We start from the raw sequence: 22,469 nt of genomic DNA on the forward strand, positions 1-22,469 counted from the left end.
CTAACTGTTCTAACCACCTTTCCAGGCATTCGATGACTGTGGGTAGCATGGGGCAAAGTAGTTCAGAATTTGATACACACAACTTGGCAATGTTGCTAAACAAATTGTGTATTTGTTTGTCTAATGTGTTTGGTGTAACTAAGCCTCGGTTTAAGGAGGCAACACTTAAAGTCCCTGGAAACCAGAAATATTTCTTTATTATTTAGCATTTTGAGTTCATCACATCACAGGAGCCTATGTTAATAAGGCACCAGCCAAATTTGAACGATGATGAACGTCGCAAAGTATATAAATTTAGGTTTGACAGTCCTGGCAAAAGTCATGAGAATCAATTATTTTTTAGAGTGTATTTTCTCCCGCGGACTGTGTGGGCGTGTCCCGTCTACAGCAGGGAAATTTCCCTCTCTCACGGTACGTGCACATCATGAAACGCTCGGCGGCATGCCTCCTGTGAAAGCCGCTTTGACGCTGCATCTTGATAGGCTGTCTTGCTCTATTTCCGTGTCTGATTGGTCCATTTCAACCTCGCGCCCCCTGCCGCTGGAACCGCCCGGCGTTTCGCTGTCGCAGACTAGAGGCGAGCGTTTCATGATGTGCACGTACCGTCAGTCAGACCTCTCTCCTCTCCTCGGAGAGGGAGAGAGAGAGAGATGGTTTGTGTGTGTGTGTGTGTGTGTGTGTGTGTTTGCGTGTTGCTGCGCACATAGCGTACTGACGGTCATCTGTCTATCTGTCTATCTGTCTGCACGCGCGCGCGCACACACACACACACACACACACAGCAGCGCCGCAGCAGGCAGAGGAGAGGTTTCTACACACCGCCGACGAGACTAATCTCTGCTCTGCCACTTCGAGTGCACAGCGCTTCTGTCTCCCTCCCACCGTGTGCTGTGTTCGTTCGTTCTCTCTCTCTCTCTCTCTCTCTCTCTCTCTCTCTCTCTCTCTCTCTCTCTCTCACTAGTCCAGAGAGAGAGAGAGAGAGAGAGAGAGGAGAGACGCGCGTGTACAAAGGTTATATAGAGCTTATGACGTCATAAGCTCCTGCGTTTTAGCACCTCGCGCACTGCTGTCTTCAATGAGGAAGTACTTTGTAGAATCTTGTAGAAAAGTGTCGATTTTAAGGCTTTGGGTTGAAAGTAATGTATAATAATTTCGGAGGCACACAATTACTAACATAAGACCCTAAATAACATAGTTAGAACGTTTTTGTGGATTTTGGTTTCCAGGGACTTTAACACCAGGATGTTCCACCTTGAAAATCAACATTGGTATGCCTCCCCAACATGGCACGACTCAGTCCTAATTCACTTGAGTTCAATCAACATCAGACGCTTTATTTTGCTTTACTGTGGGTTTCCTTTCACTGACAATCACATCTGTGGCAGATCAATATTGTAGCGTGAGCCAGACGTCTCAATAAATGGGACCCACATTTCTCACCAAGCAAAAATAAAGATGTTGACTTGAGTACAACCTTAGATGCAGTTTACTAACTTATATTTATATACACTATTTACTGGGGCTGCTTTGGTTGGCCTGGCGGGCCCGCGGCGGTAATTCAAAAGTTGAATTACCGCCGCCTTCTGGAGAGAAATCCGACTAATTGACTGAATCATGTAAACCCGGGTTTTTCCTATTGTCGGATTATTAAAGTGCATGTAAACGCAGAAAACAGATTATTGCCATAAACTGATTACTCACAGTTATCAGTTTATTGGTGTGCATGTAAACGCACTCAATTGTCTGCCATTGTCTGAGAAGAACTCATCTGGCACACCATGCCTTGCGAAGATTGACTCGAGTCCTGTGATGATATGTTTGCTTGTAGTTCCGCTTTATGTTTTATGATCTCTGGGAACTTGCAATAATAATCTACACAGAGTAGAGATACCATTACTGCAAGTTCCCAGAGATCATAAAACATAAAGCATAAACATAAACATAAAGACACAATACTTTGACCAAGGAACCAGGACGCTGTCTGAGTTCAAGGAAGGTGAAGGTGTGAGGATGAGACACCACAGCAAATGGCAGCCGGCCACAGTGCTTAAGAAACGTGACCAACCAAGATCTTACATAGTCAAAACTCTAAATGGACAAGTGTACAGGAGGAACCGCAGACACCTGCTAAAGACAGAGGAGACTTCGTTCCCAGAGACACATGAAGACACCACATTGGAGTTCCCATATCATGTGGGAAAAGAAACGACACCAAGTGTTGCTCTGGAGGACAACTTCTTCCACTGTTCCCCACAGTCCAAGAGTAGTAGGAGACATGTGCTGAATCCACAAACAGCCCTGTCAAAAGGTCACGCTGTGGAAGGCCTGTTAGCGTGCCAAAGCGTTATCAGGACTGATTTAGGACTGATTAAAAACAAACAAACAAACAAACAAACAAAAAAGAGTTTGGAAAAGTTTGCCTATTGGTTGAGTTAGGGAAATGCGCTACAAATATATTTTTTATTTATTTAGTTATTTATTAAAAAAGACGAATGGTTGCAGTTCCAAGTGTGTGGGACAAAGAGCACATAACAGTGATTCTCCTCCACCAACTCAAAGCCAAGGTTCCCCTGGGAGGCGGAGCCGCCCTCCCCTTTGGATTCCTAAGAGAAGCAGTTTGTTGTGCTGGTGTAGACAGATTCAACCAGGCGTATTTATCTCTCTCAGGTCAGGTCAAACATCCAAAGAGAGACCAGCTGCTTCTTAACACACGCTTTCTATTGTGTTTCCACTGTGCTGCTATAAAGAGTAATGATTAACCAGTCATAGAACTTGTAATAAACACTATCTCCCTGATGTGTGTGTGTGTGTGTGTGTGTGTGTGTGTGTGTGTGTGTGTCTGTGTGTGTCTGTGTGTGTGTGTGTGTGTGTGTGTGTCTGTGTGTGTGTGTGTGTGTGTGTGTGTGTCTGTCTCAGAGTCCTGCGCTGATCATATGATCAGTCAGTACCGCAACCCACCCCGCCCCGCAGACATGAGACCCGCGCCCCGCTCCGCTTCCGCATATATCATTTTTTTTTAAGTGAACATTACCAAAGTAACTGCGATCGTTTCACAATTCACACAGGAAGCGAATAGCGGTCTTTTCTGGCCGAGTCACTGACGAGAGCCAACAACGGTAGTCGGTGCAGTCGGACTCGGCAGGCATTGCATAACGTTATTTACAATTAAGCACATTGACTGTGTTTTGTCACTGACTGGTGCCAGTGCCCAGCAGGCCAGCCAGGGCCAGGCAGCAGCGCTGCTGACGTCAGGTCAGACTCAGACAAAACATGAAGTTACACACTGACTGAATTATTATCGTTATATAAAAAGTAAATAAAAATACATATATTATACAACACCCGCGACCCGGGCCGCATGTTGTTTATTCTACCCAGATCCGAACCCGCAAATAAAATGAAGACAAAATAACACCCGCCCCCCTCATTTTTTTGCGGGTACCCGGCGGGGCCCCGCAGAACCCCGACCCGGTGCAGGACTCTGGTCTGTCTGTGTTTATGAGACAATGAAACAAAGGTCTACATACTAACAGCTGTTGCCACAGTCAGCCAGCTACACTACAATCATCTATAGAGAGGGAAAGTGACCGCCTACTTCCTGCTTCAGCACTGTACCGGAGATTTTCATCCGCCATTTATTTTCCCATAGACATTTCATGAAATGCATATAAAAATAGTTTTACTGGTTCAAACCAAACGGTACAGATATATTTAGAAACAGGAGAGATCGCAGAACATTTCACTCAGAGCAAAACGTTAAAAAAAATGCGGGTTTAAAGAAAATATTTTTTCGATGTTTTTTTTAGTTTTGGTCTCAGTGAAATGTTCTATGGTCTCTCCCGATTATAGCGTTAGCTGAACTGTTTGGGTCGACGAAGTACAACTGTTTTATAAGCATTATTTTACGAAATGTCTATGGGAAAATAAATGGCGGATGAAAATCTCTGGTACAGTGCTGAAGCAGGAAGTGATGTTTCACTTTGCCTCTCTATAATCATAATGTTACCACTTAAAAACCTCTTTATTCTGCACATTAGAGAGCGTTGATTTTTGAAAGATTTCACATCATGCAACTTGGATAATCATTGGCCTTGTGTCGCTCGCTGGATCACGCACGCACACACGCACACGCACACACACACACACACACACACACACACACACACACACACACACACACACACACACACACACACACACACACACACACACACACAACTGTGTGGAGCAGCATCTGTCTGCTCCACTGCCTTGCTTCCTTTTTCCTCATCCTCTTTTAGTCTATGTTGTGACTTGACCAGATAACTTCTTCTTCTTTCTAACTTCTCTTCCTTTCTCTGTGAATCATGCATTTGCCTGGTTCACACTGAATCATTCCCATCACACGTACTTCATTCTCTAGGTACTAGGTACTACATTCTCTAGGTTTCACTTTATATTCAAGAGAAGTACGTGAGCAAATCGTCCATGGAATGAGATGGCCGGGGTCCCTTTCGGGAGGGTCCAATGTGATTGCAAATCGTCCATTGGTTGTTTAATGGGGAGGGGGTTTGCGGTCACTGTTGTGGAGTAAAGTTTGTTAGCCCTCGGGGGGGGCCCTAATGGCCTGGGGGCTCCAAGCAGTTGCCTGCCTTGCCTGTTCACAAGCTCAAGATTCAAGATTCAAGATTCAAGATTTTTATTGTCACTCCATGGTACAAGTATCACGTGTGAAATTCTTGTGCTGTGGACTCCGTTTACAACATAGTACAAGTATAACAGGGCATATGAGTGCAAAAACAACAAGAGACACAACAAGCAATAAGGCAGTATAGTGATAAGACAAGTCAGAGACAGTGGCATATTCACTGCACATAGGTGCACATGTCCTGTGCATACTTTAGCCGTGCTTAAACATTTTAAATTCGGCGTATTTGACATACAGGTGCAAATAGCATATTCCTTATTAAACATACAATTAAACTCGGCGTTTTAAATTCGGCGTATTTGACATACAGGTGCAAATAGCATATTCCTTATTAAACATACAATTAAACATTAGACATACGTAATGGTAGCAGCTACAGTACGGTACAGTACGGCTACTACACTATTTGTGTATGTTAAGGAGTCTCGTGGCCTGCGGGAAGAAACTGTTCCTCAAGCGATTTGTGCGTGCTTTTGGAACCCTGTGGGCCCTATTCTCCCACAGGCCTTCGGCGCTAAAACGGGCCTTAAACGCAAAAAAACGTGCCTTGCGTCTGCTTCTGGAAGATATCAATATGGCTTTACGCTGCCAAATGCGCTTTAGGCCGAATGGGCGTGGCGCAGTCCCAGAATGGGCCAGAATGGGCGTGTCGGCCTTAAATCTCGGCGTACTGATATCTTCCCACCTGGCGTAAATTTAGCGCTTTGCGCTTTTGAAAACCAGGCCTATTCAGTGCGCCAGTTGCAAGGAGCGCTCTTCTGCCTCTCCCCTGTCACCCTTCTCTGTCTCTCTCTGAAACCAGGCCTATTCAGTGCGCCAGTGCTCTTCTGCCTCTTCTCTGTCACCCTTCTCTCTCTCTCTCTGACTCCCTCGCTTAGACAGGCACAACACACTTCCCATATAGGAAAAATAAGTTGTAAGTTGCCTGGCATGTCCCAGCATGCATTGTGCTTCTCCATTTCGCTACTAAATAGCAACCAAATGAGGCGAAATAGATATAAAAGGTTGATCTAAATTAATGTGTAATGGTAACACAACCTGCAATTGTACACATTTCAATATTGGACCAAATGAAACATCGAAATGAATACACCACCCTACGTGAAACATATATGTCCTCCTGGGCCTATATATATCTCTTGTGGATTTAACGTGATTTAGATAAGTGTTAGCGGAACGCGCTGCGGAACGCGCTGCGGAACGCGCTTCTACTGTCATGTGCTATACTGTGATGTCCGCTCCAATAACTTGGCCCTACTTCACATTTAGTTTTACAATAAAAACACATTTATGCAATGACTTTACATAATGTAGGGTATATTTATGTGCATCATTCTACCTGCAGCAGGGGAGAGAAAACGATATCTTTCTGGACAAACTTTCACCAATATAAAATGAATCTCATCATATAGGGATAGGCTATATTTTTCTAGCTGATGCCTTTAGAACATTCTTTTCACTTTGATCTTGCTATAGTGTAGCGTATTTACATGCTTGCAGTATTTAAACTGCAGTTAGATTGGTTTGAGAAGCATAATAATATGGAATAATAGCCTATATATGGAGACAGACAGACTGGATGAAGGGAGGGGGGGGGCAGAGCGCTTGGCTTTTGTCTGGTTTTGCTGGATCACTGGAATTGGAGCTTAAAAGGCAAGCGTGCGATTCGTTTATTGCACTTATCCAATGAGCATGACGGTGCATAATTTTACGCTTAAAAGGCGTGGTTGTAATGCTTTAGACTGCGTGTAGCGCCAAGACCAAGATATCAAGTGCGCTGGTCCACGCCCACTGCGCCAGGCGCTCGGCGTAGAAACTAGGCCGATGCAACGATAGGGGCCCGTATCTTCTCCCTGAGGGTAACAGGGCCTCTGCACACACACACACACACACACACACACACACACACACGTGCGCACACACACACACACACACACGCACACACACACACACACACACACACACACACACACACACGCACACGCACACGCACACACACACACACACACACACGCACACACCTTCTGCTGTTTCACTCTCCCCCCTCTCTCTCTCGCCCACGGGAAGAACCAGCCCAGCATGTCAGTTGATTTGAATGACAGCCAGAATCTGCTGTTTACTGATCAACTGTGAAGTTTAGGGCTGAGCAATATATCAATATTATATTGATATGCAGGTGATATGAGACATTATAAAACGGCTCTCTCAAATCAAGCAATCTGATTGGTTCACAGCCATTGTATAAATCCAATAACCCACTCCAATAACCCATGGCCATGGGTTATTGGTTGCCATGGCAACTCTCTTACTAAAAGCCTTTGGTTACCTCAAAAAAAACAAATGGCGGAGACAGCTGTCAGATCCTTGTGAATCGATCTTCGCTTATAACTTTACTAATACTTCGCAGAAAATTATGTTTTGTACAAGAATAGATGCGGGCTAATGTCTTCTTTGCAAAAAAAAGGCTGTTAACCCCGCATTTAACCCCGTAACGTTAGTTGGTGTCGGGCTTTGCAGAAAGCACTCAGCTTCTCAGCAAGCGCTGAGAATGCAGCGCTGCGCTCGAGCTGCCTGTCGGGGTTTCCAGAAAGCTCTCAGCTTCTCAGCAAGCGCCAGGATTGGCCAATGTCAACTTCAGTCTCCAGAACGATCCAATCAAATCACCCGCACGTCTATCTTCTTGCTAGAGGTCCCGCCTTACAGTAGTGTTTCAACTGACTCTATCAGAATACCATGCCAGTCGGACTTATAGTATTATTATTATATTTATATTATCATACTTGGAAACCGTTTTATAAAAGCAATATATCATCTTCGATATGCATGAAGCATAACGTTAGCTGTGCCTGTGAACAGCAGCCAATCTGCTGCCACAATTGAGCCCCTCCGTCTCCGCTGCGATAGCCCCTCCACATGATTACTTGCCGACACCAGCGTCTTTCTGAAAAGTTACATTATTCTCAGCTGGAAGCGCTGGGAGCCAAACGGCGGAACGCCCGGGCAGCCCTACACGCCAGGACCACCGCCTTCAACTCCGGAACACCAGAGGAATACAAACAAACAAGATATGCCCTCCGAAGCACTTTAAAAAGAGCACGGAGAGAATATGGCAGGCAGCTGGAAGCAAAACTGGACTCAAACAACCCCAAACACCTGTGGAGAGGCCTCCACGCTGCCACTGACTTCAAAGGGGCAAAACAGCAAAACAACAACGAGTCACCCACCCTGCCAGACGAACTCAACGCGTTCTACGCCAGGTTCGACCCCTCTGCCAGAGCGCCTCCCCTCCTCCTCTTCCACCCCTCTCCTCCTCTCCTCCCCCCCATCACCCCCCCCACCACCCCCCCTCCCTCCTCCTCTCCTCCCAACCCTCCCCCCCTCCTCTCCTCCCCCCCCTGCCACCTCCTCTTCTCCCCCCCCTGCCACCTCCTCTCCTCCCCCCCCTGCCACCTCTCTCCCCCCACCACCCCTCCCCCCCTCTCCCCCCACCACCACTCCCCCCCTCCGCCCCTCCGCCCCCCCACCACCCCTCCTCTCCCCCCCCCCACTGCCCTCCTCTCCCCGCGCCCTCCTCTCCCCGCCACCACCCCTCCTCTCCCCCCCCCCACTGCCCTCCTCTCCCCGCCACCTCTCCCCCCCACCTCCCCTCCCCCCCCCTCCCCCCCAGCCCTCAGCACCCCCTCCCATCCCCACCTAACCACCAACCCCCCCCACCTCCCCCCCCCCACAGACCAAGACCGCCCTCTCACCATCACTGAGGAGGAGGTGCGCCGGTCGTTCCTGCGTATCAACCCTCGCAAGGCGGCCGGCCCGGACGGCATCCCCGGGCGGGTCCTCAAGGCCTGCGCCCACCAGCTGGCAGGCGTATACACAGACATTTTCAACCAGTCTCTCTCCCTCCGACGAGTTCCCTCCTGCTTCAAAGCAGCGACAATCATCCCCATTCCCAAGCAGCAGAAAGCGACCAGCCTCAACGACTGGCGCCCAATAGCCCTCACACCAATAGCCAGCAAGTGCTTTGAAAAGCTGGTCATATCAAAGATCCGCCCCACACTCCCCCCGGACCACGACCCGCTACAATTCGCATACCGGCCCAACAGGAGCACAGCGGATGCAGTAGCACACGTGCTCCACACCGCCCTGTCCCACCTGGAGGGGAAGGACACCTACGTAAGAATGCTGTTCGTGGACTACAGCTCAGCATTCAACACCATAGTACCCTCCAGGCTGGTATGCAAGCTCAAGGACCTGGGACTTAACACAGCAATGTGCGACTGGATCCTGGATTTCCTGACAGACCGCCGCCAGGTGGTGAGGGTGGGCAACCTCACCTCCTCCCCACTGACCATCAGCATAGGAGCGCCCCAGGGGTGCGTCTCCAGCCCCTTCTGGTATGACCTCTACACCCACGACTGCGTGGCGACTCAAACCTCTAACACCATCGTGAAGTTTGCAGACGACACAGCAGTCGTGGGGCTGATCTCGGGGAGCGACGAGACGGCCTACAGAGAGGAGGTGGGGGCCCTGGAACAATGGTGCCAGGACAACCACCTCTCTCTAAACGTCTCCAAGACCAAGGAGATCATTGTAGACTACAGGAGGGGGGGGGGGCGCACACCCCCCAATCACCATCAACGGCACAGTGGTGGAAAGGGTGGACAGCTTCAAGTACCTGGGAGTCAATATCCACCAGGACCTGACATGGGCCGGCCACACCGCCACTGTCGTCAAAAAGGCCCAACAGCGAATACACGGACTCAAGCGCCTGAAGAAATTTGGGCTAAGGAAAGAAATCCTCAGGGACTTCTACAGAGGCACCATTGAAAGCCTGCTGACTGGCGGCTTCACCACCTGGTACGGGAACTGTACCACCATGGACCGCAGGGCGCTACGGAGAGTGAGACGCGCGGCACAGCACGTAACAGAATGTGAGTTGCCAGATCTGCATGAACTGTATAAACAGCGGTGCCTCAGGAGGTCCCTGAAGATCATCAAAGACACAAACCATCCCCACAACAGCCTGTTCTCCCTGCTACCCTCAGGGAGAAGATACAGGGTTCCGAAAGCACGCACAAATCGCTTGAGGAACAGTTTCTTCCCGCAGGCCACGAGACTCCTTAACATACACAAATAGTGTAGTAGCCGCACTGTACCGTACTGTAGCTGCTACCATTACGTATGTCTAACGTTTAATTGTATGTTTAATAAGGAATATGCTATTTGCACCTGTATGTCAAATACGCCGAATTTAAAATGCCGAGTTTAATTGTATGTTTAATAAGGAATATGTTATTTGCACCTGTATGTCAAATACGCAGAATTTAAAATGTTTAAGCACGTCTAAAGTATGCACCCGACACGTGCACCTATGTGCAGTGAATATGCCACTGTCTCTGACTTGTCTTATCACTATACTGCCTTATGCTTGTTGTGTCTCTTGTGTTTTTGCACCCATATGCCCTGTTATATTTGTTATATTTGTACTATTTGCACTATGTTGTAAACGGAGTCCACAGCACAAGAATTTCACACGTGATACTTGTACCATGGAGTGACAATAAAAATCTTGAATCTTGAATCTTGAAAAGCTGGGCGTAGCGCACTTTTCAGTGCAGAGCAAACGCAGCAGAGAGCCACCAGAGACACTCCCACAGAGGAGGAGGGGTGAGGGGGGTGGGGCACGCAGGGCACCATACAACACGTACCGACCCAGACAGCAGGCTCGATGGACAGATTGGCAAAACACAAGCTAGAATATCTGATGCCCACCAGCAGTAAATCAAGACCAGCAAGAAGGCCAGCGCTGCTGGTTGCAGCTAAAAAATATTATTTTGCCATCAAAATTCCTTTGTTTTCGCTCTTTTATTGAAGGAAATTATTTTTGAGGTGTCACTACATCAGAAAGTATTAGCTTCAGAGTCGGTGATGTGCTTGAAATGCTTCATTTCACAAAAGGCTCATTATCTCAGCTTCTAATTTGAAACGTCTGTTTTTGCTGAAATCAACCTATCTTCTCCGCCTGATAACTAAAGAACGGAAAATTATATCAATAAACTTTTTTTTTGCTGATGATAGAAGAGAGTCTCATCGTTCTTTGGGCGCGTTCAGTGTTTACATAGTAATATCACACAATATTCTGTGGGCCTCGAGAAATCACTGAAAACGCTCTGAAAGGGCTGGCACTGGGAGCATCCGTTTTTCAAAAGTGGCTGGCACTCAATGAGTTAAAGGAACAGCTCACCCTAAAATCCAAAATACATATTTTCCCTCTCGCCTGTAGTGCTATTTATCCATCTATATGGTTTTGTGTTAGTTGCCTGAGTTTTGGAGATATCGGCCGCAGAGTTTCTGCCTTCTCTCCAATACAATGGAACTGGATGGCACTCGGCTTGTGGTGCTCAAAGTGCCAAAGAAGTACATTTGAAAAACTCAACAGCATTGTCTCTTTCCAGAAATCATGACCCCGTTACTCAAGATAATCCACAGACCTTGTTAAGAGCAGTTTCATGGAGGAACAATTTTCTTTTGACCGAACTACACCCGCTAGCTGCTAGCTAGTTCCTACAAAATTAAATAGTTCCTACATGAAACTGCTCACAACAAAGTGAGGAGAGGAGGGGGAGGAGAGAGGAAGGAAGAGGAGAGAGCAGAGGAGGGAAGAGGGGAGAGGAGGAGAGGAGTAGAGAGGAGGGGAGAGGAGAGGAGGGGAGATGAGGAGAAGGGGAGAGGAGAGAGGGGGAGATGGGAGAGGAGGAGAAGGGGAGAGGAGAGGAGAGGGGGGAGTAGAGAGGAGACGAAAGGAGGGGAGGGGAGAGGAGAGGAGAGGAGAGGAGGAGAAGGGGAGAGGAGAGAGGAGAGGAGGGGAGGAGAGAGGAGGAGAAGGGATGAGGAGAGAGGGGGAGAGTGGAGAGGAGGGGAGAGGAGAGGAGAGGAGGAGAAGGGGAGAGGGGGAGAGTGGAGAGGAGGGGAGAGGAGGGGAGTGGAGAGGAGAGGAGGAGAGGAGGGGAGGGGAGAGGAGAGGAGGGGAGGGGAGGGGAGAGGAGGGGACAGGAGAGGAGAAAGGAGGGGAGGGGAGAGGAGGGGACAGGAGAGGAGAAAGGAGGGGAGAGGAGAGGAGGGGTGAGGAGGGGAGAGAAGAGGAGAGAAGAGGAGAGGAGAGGAGAGGAGGGGAGAGGAGAGGAGAGGAGAGGAGGGGAGAGGGGAGGAGAGGAGAGGAGAGGAGACAGCAGTACCATGGTCCTGATGGGGAGCAGGAGGCACCACTCACATCTGTGCATGTCACTCAATGGCTTCATTCATTTGTCTGCGTCTGCTTCAATAGGTCTTTTTCAGAGCAGCCATTTGGTGTCTAAAATGCAGGGTAAACACAGGTGAAAAACATGAATGAGGGTTTCCAATGTCCAATCCATTTAGGTGTTCTGGGGCCCTCATTAATGTTTTGGTTGCACCTGTGTTTACCCTGCCTTTTACACACAAATGTCTACTGTGAAAAAGGCCCATCATTTCTCTGTCTCTGTTTCTCTCTCTCTGTCTCTCTCATCATGCTGACACACAGACAGACCAAGGCCACCCAAAACATGACCTCCTTGGGCGGACGTTATAATGGTACTCCTGACCATTCTGGGCCGATAGATACGGATGTTTAAAATAACAATTTGGCCGATAGCCGATACTGATATTTTTTTATTACCCCTTTTGTGACAGGAAACAAAGAAATATTCATGATAAACAAATACCTGAACTGAAACAAACAGCCTTTAAATAAGCTTCTTTCACATGGCAAAGATTTTTTTATGTGAAAAATAACTGTTTCAAAAGCCTTTTTAGCCGGCTATTCACCTTATGTAGCCCCGCCCACTTGACCCAGTTGTGTTATGACTTCCTGTTCAAAACGCCGTCTGTTTCAAAGCGTCTGACTCTTATAGGAGTCTGCACACACAGCAGTGTGGCCACAATGAACATAATGAAGACAATATAAGTACTGTACTGTCACAGGAAGTGTGACAGGCTTAGGAGGACCCCTGAACTCAGAGTTGAGCTAGGCTCGCAGGTTATAAAAGCCAAAACGTCAGTAAAATATCTGGGCTGCATATTAGATAACAGTCTTGGAGGGGGAAGAAATGGCTCTCCAGGTAGTGGGGAAAGTTAATGCAAGAACCAGATTGTTAGCAAAGGAAGGCCAATCTCTTAGACAGAGACAGCATTAGGCTATTAGCAAACAGCCTTGTGCAGCCGCACCTTGATTATGGCTCTTTGGCATGGTACAGCGGGCTGACAAAGGGTAGTAAACAAAAACTGCAGGTATCTCATAACAAGTTGGTCATGGTGGTTTTGGGTTGCGGTCCACGTGACCACGCGGGCAGGAACCAACTAGAAGAATTAAACTGGCTACCTGTGGAGGCCAGGGTGGCACAGATTACACTTACAATGGTCCATAAGATAGTCATGGATAGGGCCCCAGTATACCTCACAAACTACCTCACCAGAGTAGGAGAAGCACACAGCCACAGCACCAGAGCTAGCCTCACAAACTACCTCACCAGAGTAGGAGAAGCACACAGCCACAGCACCAGAGCTAGCCTCACAAACTACCTCACCAGAGTAGGAGAAGCACACAGCCACAGCACCAGAGCTAGCCTCACAAACTACCTCACCAGAGTAGGAGAAGCACACAGCCATAGCACCAGAGCTAGCCTCACAAACTACCTCACCAGAGTAGGAGAAGCACACAGCCACAGCACCAGAGCTAGCCTCACAAACTACCTCACCAGAGTAGGAGAAGCACACATCCACGGCACCAGAGCTAGCCCAGCCAACCTACTGTCAGTTAGTTAGCCAATGTTCCTTTGCTTTGCAGGGGCCCAGTGAATGATCTGCTCCCACTGGATATTAAGGAGGCCTCAAGTCAAAGCACCTTTAAAGTTAAACTTAAGAGGTGGCTGCTAGATAGGGTTCCTGAGTAAGGGACTAGGCAGAAATGGCGTGTTGTATTAATTAGTCTTCTTTTGTTATGCTGTAATGTTTTAGTACTAGATAGCCAGATTTTATTATGAAACTGCAGTATGTGTGGTGCAAACGGATCATCAAATAAATCTTTAACTGGCTGACCGCTGCTAAGGTGAATAGGTACATGAGTACGGTAGCCAGGCAGAAATGATATGGCCCAACTATGATAAACTAGTAACTATAAACAACTATGAACAACTATGATAATACCATGCAATCAGTGAACGCCACCTCTTTTTTTGCCGATAAGCCGATTGCAGTCAACAAAGCCAATATCAATCGATACGATTTATCGGTGCATCCCTAAATTCAACAATAATTCTTCCCTCCAGGTGTTCAGTTTTTTCTCCTTTTCGTTTTGTGTGTGTGTGTGTGTGTACCAAGTACTCAAAGTCGCTTAACTTCTATCTAATGACAGCTTTTCTCAAAAATTGCAATGGAATTTGTGTCGTTTTATTTTTCTGCAGTAAAATAGCAGGAACTGGCAGAAATTGCAAGTTGAGGAACCAATTCTGCCGTTTCTGCTGAGAAATCGCGGGAATGTTGAAAAATTGCAAGCCCTCGCAAATATTGCAGAGATTGGTTGAATTTGCACTACTTCTATTCCTGCTGATAGGCCTACTACTAGTAACAATAATAATAGTGTAGCGACCAATTATGTAGCTATCAATTAACAGAAGATTCATCACACTTATTGCATTAATAGCTTAAAAGACCCTGGAAACCGAAATCCACAAAAACCTTCTAACTATGTAATTTAGGGTCTTATTGTGACTAATTGTAAGCCTCCAAAAGTTTGAGACATTAGTTTCAACCCAAATGCTAAATATCGTCATTTCCCTGTTTACACTTTTTCTTGAGGCAGGATTTGAATAGGGGGCGGTTCTTATGGCTCCAAAAATGTCTGCCTCCTGACGTCAGGATGCGGGCGATTTATTTTACCACATTTATAAAAGATGGAGGGCACTACTGTATCTAACGCGCGTCTTAGCCCACGTTCACACCATACGCCAGAGCCAGGCTTAAAGCACACTGAAGCTGAGCTCACGCTTAACCACACAAGAAGCACTCTCTTTTCCTCAGTGCCTCACTCGGCGCGCCTTGACCCCGCCCACAACTTCCATTGACTTCATACCTGGCAGATTCACGCTTCGCGCTTGGAAAATGGGACTGAATCCTGCACGGTCGCTTGAGCGTGGCTTGAGCGTGGCTTGAGCGTGGCTTGGGCAAGGCACGCATAACTCAAATTGCACTGTCAAGTCAAGGGGTCAACAGGTCAACAGCCCCTATCAGCTAAAGATACAGAGAAACAACAGCTGCTTGACTGAAAGCCTATGTCAGCCAAACCAGAGTGTGTGAACCATTTAAACAATAATCTTTTAATTATATGTTAGAGTAACACTTGATACTCACCTCACCTACAAACCCCACCTTGGACTCACCACTGTACTGCACTCTCACACTCCTCTGCTACAACTTTTCAGAACTACACAAAAAGTCTAGCCATTAAGTTTTATTTTATGCTCAGAAACAACTCTTCTCCAACACTTACACAGCTTTACTCCCAAGACACAACACAAGACAAGCACACATCACCAGATCAATCTCACATGCACTCATACCAGTACTGACATACAATATGGACTAAGATCATTCTTCCACACATACACCAAAATTTGGAACGAGATCCCATTCCACACCAGAGCAATAACCTCCATCTCACATTTCAAAAAGCCTACAAACATCTGATGCTAGAAAACTCCTGTAATCACTGATCAGACTCATCCCTAGGTTTTAAATGTTTTGCTGTTGCTGTTTTGTATTGATGAATGAATGAATGTTTGTAAATGTAATTGATTTGTTAGGTCTGTAAAATTGTATGTAGTGAAATTGAACATGTTCTTGTATATTCATTCTTTTTTGTTTACTGTACTGCAGAACAGGAACCTGCTGAAAACCAGTTTGTAACTGAGTCAGGCCAGTTGTGAAATGTCATTTTTATCCCTTCCTGTATAAATAAAGTGAACTGAACTGAACTATTGCTTAATTGTTTATAGCTTAATAAATTAATCAATTTAAATTGATCAGTCTTCCTCAAAACACACAGCTTTCTTTCAACTGCTGACTTTCACCAGGTCGATAAAACATGATGAAGACCGTATTGTATGAAATATTTCACAAGTGCTTGAACCAGGACTGGAAAGCCATTTTGGCCTGTCATAACTGAATGAGAATGAACACATAGGATCAAAACAAGTTTATATTAGGACAATAGATGACTGCAGGTTTCTTGTCTGTGGAGACATTTTGAAATATCCAACACTTTAAGACATTCAGATATTCTCTAAAACCAGCTAGGCTAAAAGTCACACATGCCGTTTTCTTAACAACTGAAATAAATTGCAGGCTATGAACACATGACCAGCCTTTTGAATTGAAGAAATAATAGAAGAAAAGAGAAGAATCAATCTAAAATGTATCCCCTCCCCCAAAAAAAATAAATCTACTGAGATAAATAAATAAATAAATAAAATTGTGAAAAATGTTGATAAGTGTTTCCCAAAGCCCAAGATGACATATGTCTTGTTTTGTCCACAACCCAAAGATATTCAGTTTACTGTTATAGAGGAGTGAAGAAACCAGAGAATATTCACATTTAACAAGCTGGAATCAGAGAGGGGAGATTGTCTTACTCAAACCGATTATCTACATAGTTGGTGATTAATTTAATAATTGACAACTAACATGAATGATTAATCGCAGCTCTACACTTGTTGAAGTGGACTTTTTTCAGGTTAGGCCTTTCAAACTATTATGCTTATTCTTATTGTTTTGTATTATGATGTGACGTTGACTTGTGTGGACTGTGGACCCCGAGAGTGGGAAAAAAGAGAGTAGTTATAGTGGCCTAGTGTATGAGGATAATCCAAAAAATACATTCAACTATTATTAAACTAGCCTATTATTAACATGAGAGAGAGAGAGAGAGGGAGAGAGGGAGAGAGGGAGAGAGAGAGAGGGAGAGAGAGAGAGAGAGAGAGAGAGAGAGCATGCCAATAAAGAATAGAATAGGATAGATAGATAGATAGATAGATAGATAGATAGATAGATAGATAGATAGATAGATAGATAGATAGATAGATAAGACAGACAGACAGACAGACAGACAGACAGACAGACAGACAGACAGACAGACAGACAGACAGACAGACAGACAGACAGCCAGCCTACCTGTCATTAGTGAGTAGTAGTTAGGGTATGATAGACTGGGGAAGTCCGGCGTCATGTAGTCCGCCTTCACCCCGCTGCCCACGAGCTGTCGGAACCCCGGCAGCGCGTGCAGGTCGTCCATGTAGTCGTACCGGAAGCCGTCAATCAAGAAGACGAGCAGCGGGCGGCTCGCGAGACACGGACCCGCGCAGAGCAGCACGAGTAGCAGGGTGCGCACGAGGCTCGGGGACATGGTGCTGTGGGCTCGTGCTGTGCTAGACTGACTGGGCTCTGCACAGTCTAGCGCAGATGAATGAGCAGCCAGTGTGTGTGTGGTCAGGGTTGCCAGGTCTGTGTGACAAAACCAGCATAATGGCCAATCAAGCCCAAGCCAATAGCCTACCCTACCAGAACACAAAATATACCCCTAACAAATCTATGGCCTCTACCTCTACCAACAGCATTGCTATCATTGCCAAATGTAGCCTACTGTATCATCATCACCTTCTATGTAATCAACAAAATAACACCATTTAGAGGCTGGCTGTGCCAGCATCACCTCAGTGCTCAGTCCTTCCTAACATGATCTGACAGCATGAAGCTGGCAGAGCTGAGTCTTATAGCCTTCGACAGTGACATCATCAGTGACATAATTGCCTAGCCTTCAACAGTGTATTATGTCAGGTGTGACTGTGACATCGTCAATGATGACATTATAAGCTTCAAATGACATATAATGTCAAGAGTGACATCATCAGTGATGACATTGTCATCAATTATGACATCCTCACTGTTATCATCACTGTGGCATCATCACTGTTGACATCCTTGGTGACATCATCATCATCATTAGCGGTGACATCATCTAACACTTTCACCTATACGAGGGATCAGCCGAGCAGCATTTTGGTAAACAAACCGCGTCATTGGTGGCAACGGCAATAGAACCCTATGGAGCCTGAGCTTTGGGAGGCTTGAGTGCAGTGATGGCTGGTGGTGATATTGGGTGGAGGAGCTAAAAAATTATAACCACCAATAGCTCATGCTGCTTGCTGCAGCAACAGCAGCCTCCGAGATACCAAATTACAGCAACAAACAACAAACAACACTAAGTAGGCTATAAGAATTGCCTGATGCAAAACTTTCTGTACCACTCTCTCTCTCTCACACACACACACACACACACACACACACACACACACACACACACACACACACACGCATTTAAATGATTAATTTATGTCCACATAAAAACACATAGGCTATAAATAATAGTACGACTAATACACTGATGTGGAGACATCAAGCGGATACACAGCACATCACAAAGCAATCTACAGTGAGAACATGTGAAGCATGTTAACGGAGGGAGCAGATATAGGTGTTAGACTAGCTATAGGAAACGGGGTCCACCCGCTATGCCGACCACCCGCTATGCCGACCACCCGCAATGCCGACCTTAGGTTTAGGCGTGGGGGTGGGTGAGGTTAGGTTTTGGATTAGGGTCTGGGGGAGGTTAGGTTTAGGCATGGGGGGAGGTTAGGTTTGGCGTGGGGGCTGGGAGAGGTTAGGTTTTGGGTTAGGGTCTGGGGGAGGTTAGGTTTAGGCATGGCATGGGGGGAGGTTAGGTTTGGCGTGGGGGCTGGGAGAGGTTAGGTTTTGGGTTAGGGTCTGGGGGAGGTTAGGTTTAGGCATGGGGGGAGGTTAGGTTTGGCGTGGGGGCTGGGAGAGGTTAGGTTTTGGGTTAGGGTCTGGGGGAGGTTAGGTTTAGGCATGGGGGGAGGTTAGGTTTGGCGTGGGGGCTGGGAGAGGTTAGGTTTTGGGTTAGGGTCTGGGGGAGGTTAGGTTTAGGCATGGCATGGGGGAGGTTAGGTTTGGCGTGGGGGTGGGAGAGGTTAGGTTTTGGGTTAGGGTCTGGGGGAGGTTAGGTTTAGGCATGGCATGGGGGAGGTTAGGTTTGGCGTGGGGGCTGGGAGAGGTTAGCTCCACCGACACGCTGCACGCCGCCTCGCTCAGCTGGTTCTGCTTGTGGGCTATCGGCATTGCGACCTGTCGGCACTGCGGCCTGTCGGCACATAGACGCGGCACTAGGGGTGTCACGATACACTCAGTTCACGATACGATACGTATCACGATACTGGGTTCACGATAACGATACGATACGATACGATTTTAACAATATTTTTTTAAACTTGAATAATGACAATATATGACTGGAAAAGTAGTATTTTATTTGAAATGCACAAATACAAATCATGCTGTTGTGGGAAATTGTTATTACAATAACAACTAGAAAAAACATGAGATTGGAGATGAGGCTTATCTTGAAATAGAATGAGTTACACCATCACTTAGATTTACTTTGAACTAAAAGGTTTCTCAGCAGTATAAATTCTCATTATGCATCTTCAGTTTTTCTTCAAACTCAAACAACAAGACTTTTCTTAATCTATTTTTTATGCATCTTCAGTTTTTCCTGTCAAGTAAACTGTTTTGCCAGAAACTCAATTGAATGGTTTCTCTCCTGTATAACTTCTCATGTGTCTCTTCAGAGACTTGTTCAACTGAACTACTTTCCACACATAGAACTTCAACAAACAAAGACGTTTCTTAGTCTATTTTTTTTTTTTTTTTTTTGCGATATGAGATTTCATCTCAACAATACATATCGTGACGTTTTACTATCGCGAAATTTCGTGGGACGATATATTGTGACACCCCTACGCGGCACCATAGGAAACATGATAGATCAAATTCTTCATTGAGGCCGTGGGGAGCGGTGGTGTGGAGCGCATGGATCCAGCGTGTCAGGAGCGCTCTATCCAAATCCCCGCCTCTCGGGTGCTGCTTGACAAGGTCAATAGCCCAGAAGCGGAGATCACTGTCAATAGTGATTTGCTCAAAAAATGTTCGACTAGTGGGGCTTTGGTGTCTCCACGGCGAATTGCACTTTTGTGTTCAGTGATCCGTGTGCGTAGAGGGCGGGTGGTCTTCCCGATGTATAGGAAGGGGCACGGGCAACTGATGGCATATACTACCCCCTGCGATGCGCAGGTGGTGAGGTGTTTCAGTTTGTAAGTCTGATTGTCCGGGGTAGTAAACGTTTTGAGTCTGAGTGACTGTGCGCAACATGAGCAGTGTGCGCAAGGGGAATGCCCAACGGGGGGAGGTACGGAGTCAATGGTACGTTGCGTGATGCTGGGAGTATGGAAGGTCTTAACCAGCTTGTCTCTGATGTTAGGATTGCGCGTAGAAGCAATCCTGGGGGGTAGTGTGAAGGTGTTGTGGACCTGAAGGATGTTCCAGTGTTTCAGGAGACAGCGTCTGATTTTATTGGCCAGGGGAGAGTATTGGAGGGTCGCAGTGATCCTGGGAGGGGAAGTGTCCGTTTTTCTGGGCTCCAGTAGTATGTCTCTGTGGGCATGAAGTGCGCGCTTAAAGGCGTGGGAGACAGGGCGGCGACCGTAGCCCCTCTCCAGGAACCTCAGACGCATGTCGGAGGACTTGGATATGCAGTCCCGCTTGTCGCTACACAGCCTGCGTAGGCGCATAAATTGTCCGGCTGGCAGGTTGTTTTTGAGAGGGGAGGGATGATAACTGGAGGCGTGTAGGAGGGTGTTCCTGTCTGTGGGTTTCCTGTAGATAGTGGAGTTTAATTTATTGTTGTGTTTGTAGACAGAAACATCCAAGAAGTGGATACAATCCGGGGAGTGCTCGATGGTGAATTGGAGATGTATATTCCAAGTGTTAAAGAGGCGATGGAACTCAAGAAGAGAGGCTGCTGTGCCGTGCCAAATGAGGAAAATGTCGTCTATATACCTGAGCCATAGACTGATGTGGGCAATAAATGGATTGACTGTGGGGTTATCTACAAACTCCTTCTCAAAGGTGCCCACATACAGATTGGCCACAGACGGGGCTGCGGCGCACCCCATCGCCACTCCGGAAGTCTGTAGAAAGTATTCACCACCAAACATGAAGTAGTTGTTTCGGAGGCTTATTTCAGCCAGTTTGGTGATGAAATCATTAGGGGGGAGCTCAGTAGTTCTGTTGGATAAAGTCTGTCTGATTGTGTCAATGACCGCCTGTTGTGGGATGTTCGTATATAGAGATTATATGTCCATGGTGGCTAAGATGACGTCAGACAGGTCTAGGTTGAGTTGGTCAAGTTTGAGTAAAAAATCAGAGGAGTCACGGACGTAGGATGGTAGTGTACGGACAAATGGTTGGATGTGGTGATCAACATATTGTGATAGAGGTTCAAGAAGGGACTCATTGCCAGAAACAATAGGACGTCCAGGACATGGTGTTTTATTTTTGTGGATTTTAGGCAGTAGATAGAGTATAGGGGTCCTATGGTGTTTGTAGAGTAAGAATCTGTGGTCACGTTTAGTGATGTGGCCAGATTGAAGGGCCGTGTCAATTATAGCTTTAATGCCATTGCGGGTGGGCGTGCCAGGATCATTCTGTAGTCTGACATAAGTGTTAGTGTCAGAGAGCTGTCTGGTGGCTTCTGCTAAATAGTCAGTGTAGTCCTGTAGCACTACGGCTCCACCCTTATCGGCGGGGCGAATGACAATAGAGTCGTCCTATGTTGTAGTTCATTCAGAGCTGTTCGTTCCCTGTGGGTGATGTTCTGTCTAACAAAGGGAATGCTCTGTTCTAATTTAGTGATGTCCTGGTGGATACGTTTGCTGTAGGTGTCTATGGCAGGGTCAATATTGCCAGGGGGTATAAAGGAGGAGGGGGGGGGCAAGGCCGGTCAATATCAGACCACAATTGGGAGGAGAGAGAGAGAGGAGAGAGAGAGAGAGAGCACGACAGAGAGAGCTGTTCACGTCTTTTCCCTTTCATGTTTAATGAGCTGCAGCTGTTGTGCCCACGTTGTGCCCACGTAACACAAAACTTACGATTTTGTCTTGTCTTTCCTTAGTGTCTTCACTTATAATTTCCCCCTGTCAGACATGAAGGAAAATGAATGAGAAAGTAGTCCACCTCAGCGCCATTGCCAGATTCACTTGTAGTGTGTGCATGTCATATTTGAGCTGTCATTGGTTGTCAAGTCAGTAGCAGGTCGGCCCATTTGGGCAGTTCCAATTTAGCCCGAATGGGCCGTAGACGGCAGCAGCTCAAGGGGGCGTGCCAGACACTTGTCAATCACTTTTTATGAAGGTGATTGAAGGCTGAAGGTAGTGTCTTTGGGCTGCATCAAGCTAGCCCACTGTGATGATTTTCTTGTGTCTATAGATGGCGCTGTTGCTGATCTATAGGTTCCACCAACATAAACAACCAATTCTAAGTTTGTTTGATATAATTTACGTAAAGGATAAATAATAATAATACTTTTCTCATTTTATTGGAAATGATAGGGAGGGCTTAGCCCCCCCTAGCCCATTGATACCAGCCGTCCCTGCTTGAGTGTCTGATTCTACCCGACTGACCCTGTTTACATTTTAAAAACTGCAACAGTTCACACAACTTTAACACGACATGCATATATTATACATCAAACTCTTGAGTTAATTCTGCTCTCACTCAGAATGTCAAAATATAACCGATGTGATGT

At 46.6% G+C, this 22,469-nt stretch overlaps 1 protein-coding gene across 1 annotated transcript in view; it reads right to left on the reverse strand.

The window, feature by feature from the left end:
* enpp6 (ectonucleotide pyrophosphatase/phosphodiesterase 6) overlaps window positions 1-17,168 on the reverse strand; it is a 36,911-nt gene extending 19,743 nt beyond the window's left edge. The window contains exon 1 of the mRNA XM_083651558.1: window positions 16,925-17,168. Coding sequence (XP_083507684.1) covers window positions 16,925-17,156 — 232 coding nt within the window. The 5' untranslated portion in view covers window positions 17,157-17,168. The remainder of the gene's footprint in view (window positions 1-16,924) is intronic.
* Between the last annotated feature and the right edge of the window lie 5,301 nt (window positions 17,169-22,469).

Source organism: Poromitra crassiceps (genome assembly GCF_964638095.1).
Source record: "Poromitra crassiceps genome assembly, chromosome: 15".
NCBI classification, from domain to species: domain Eukaryota; kingdom Metazoa; phylum Chordata; class Actinopteri; order Beryciformes; family Melamphaidae; genus Poromitra; species Poromitra crassiceps.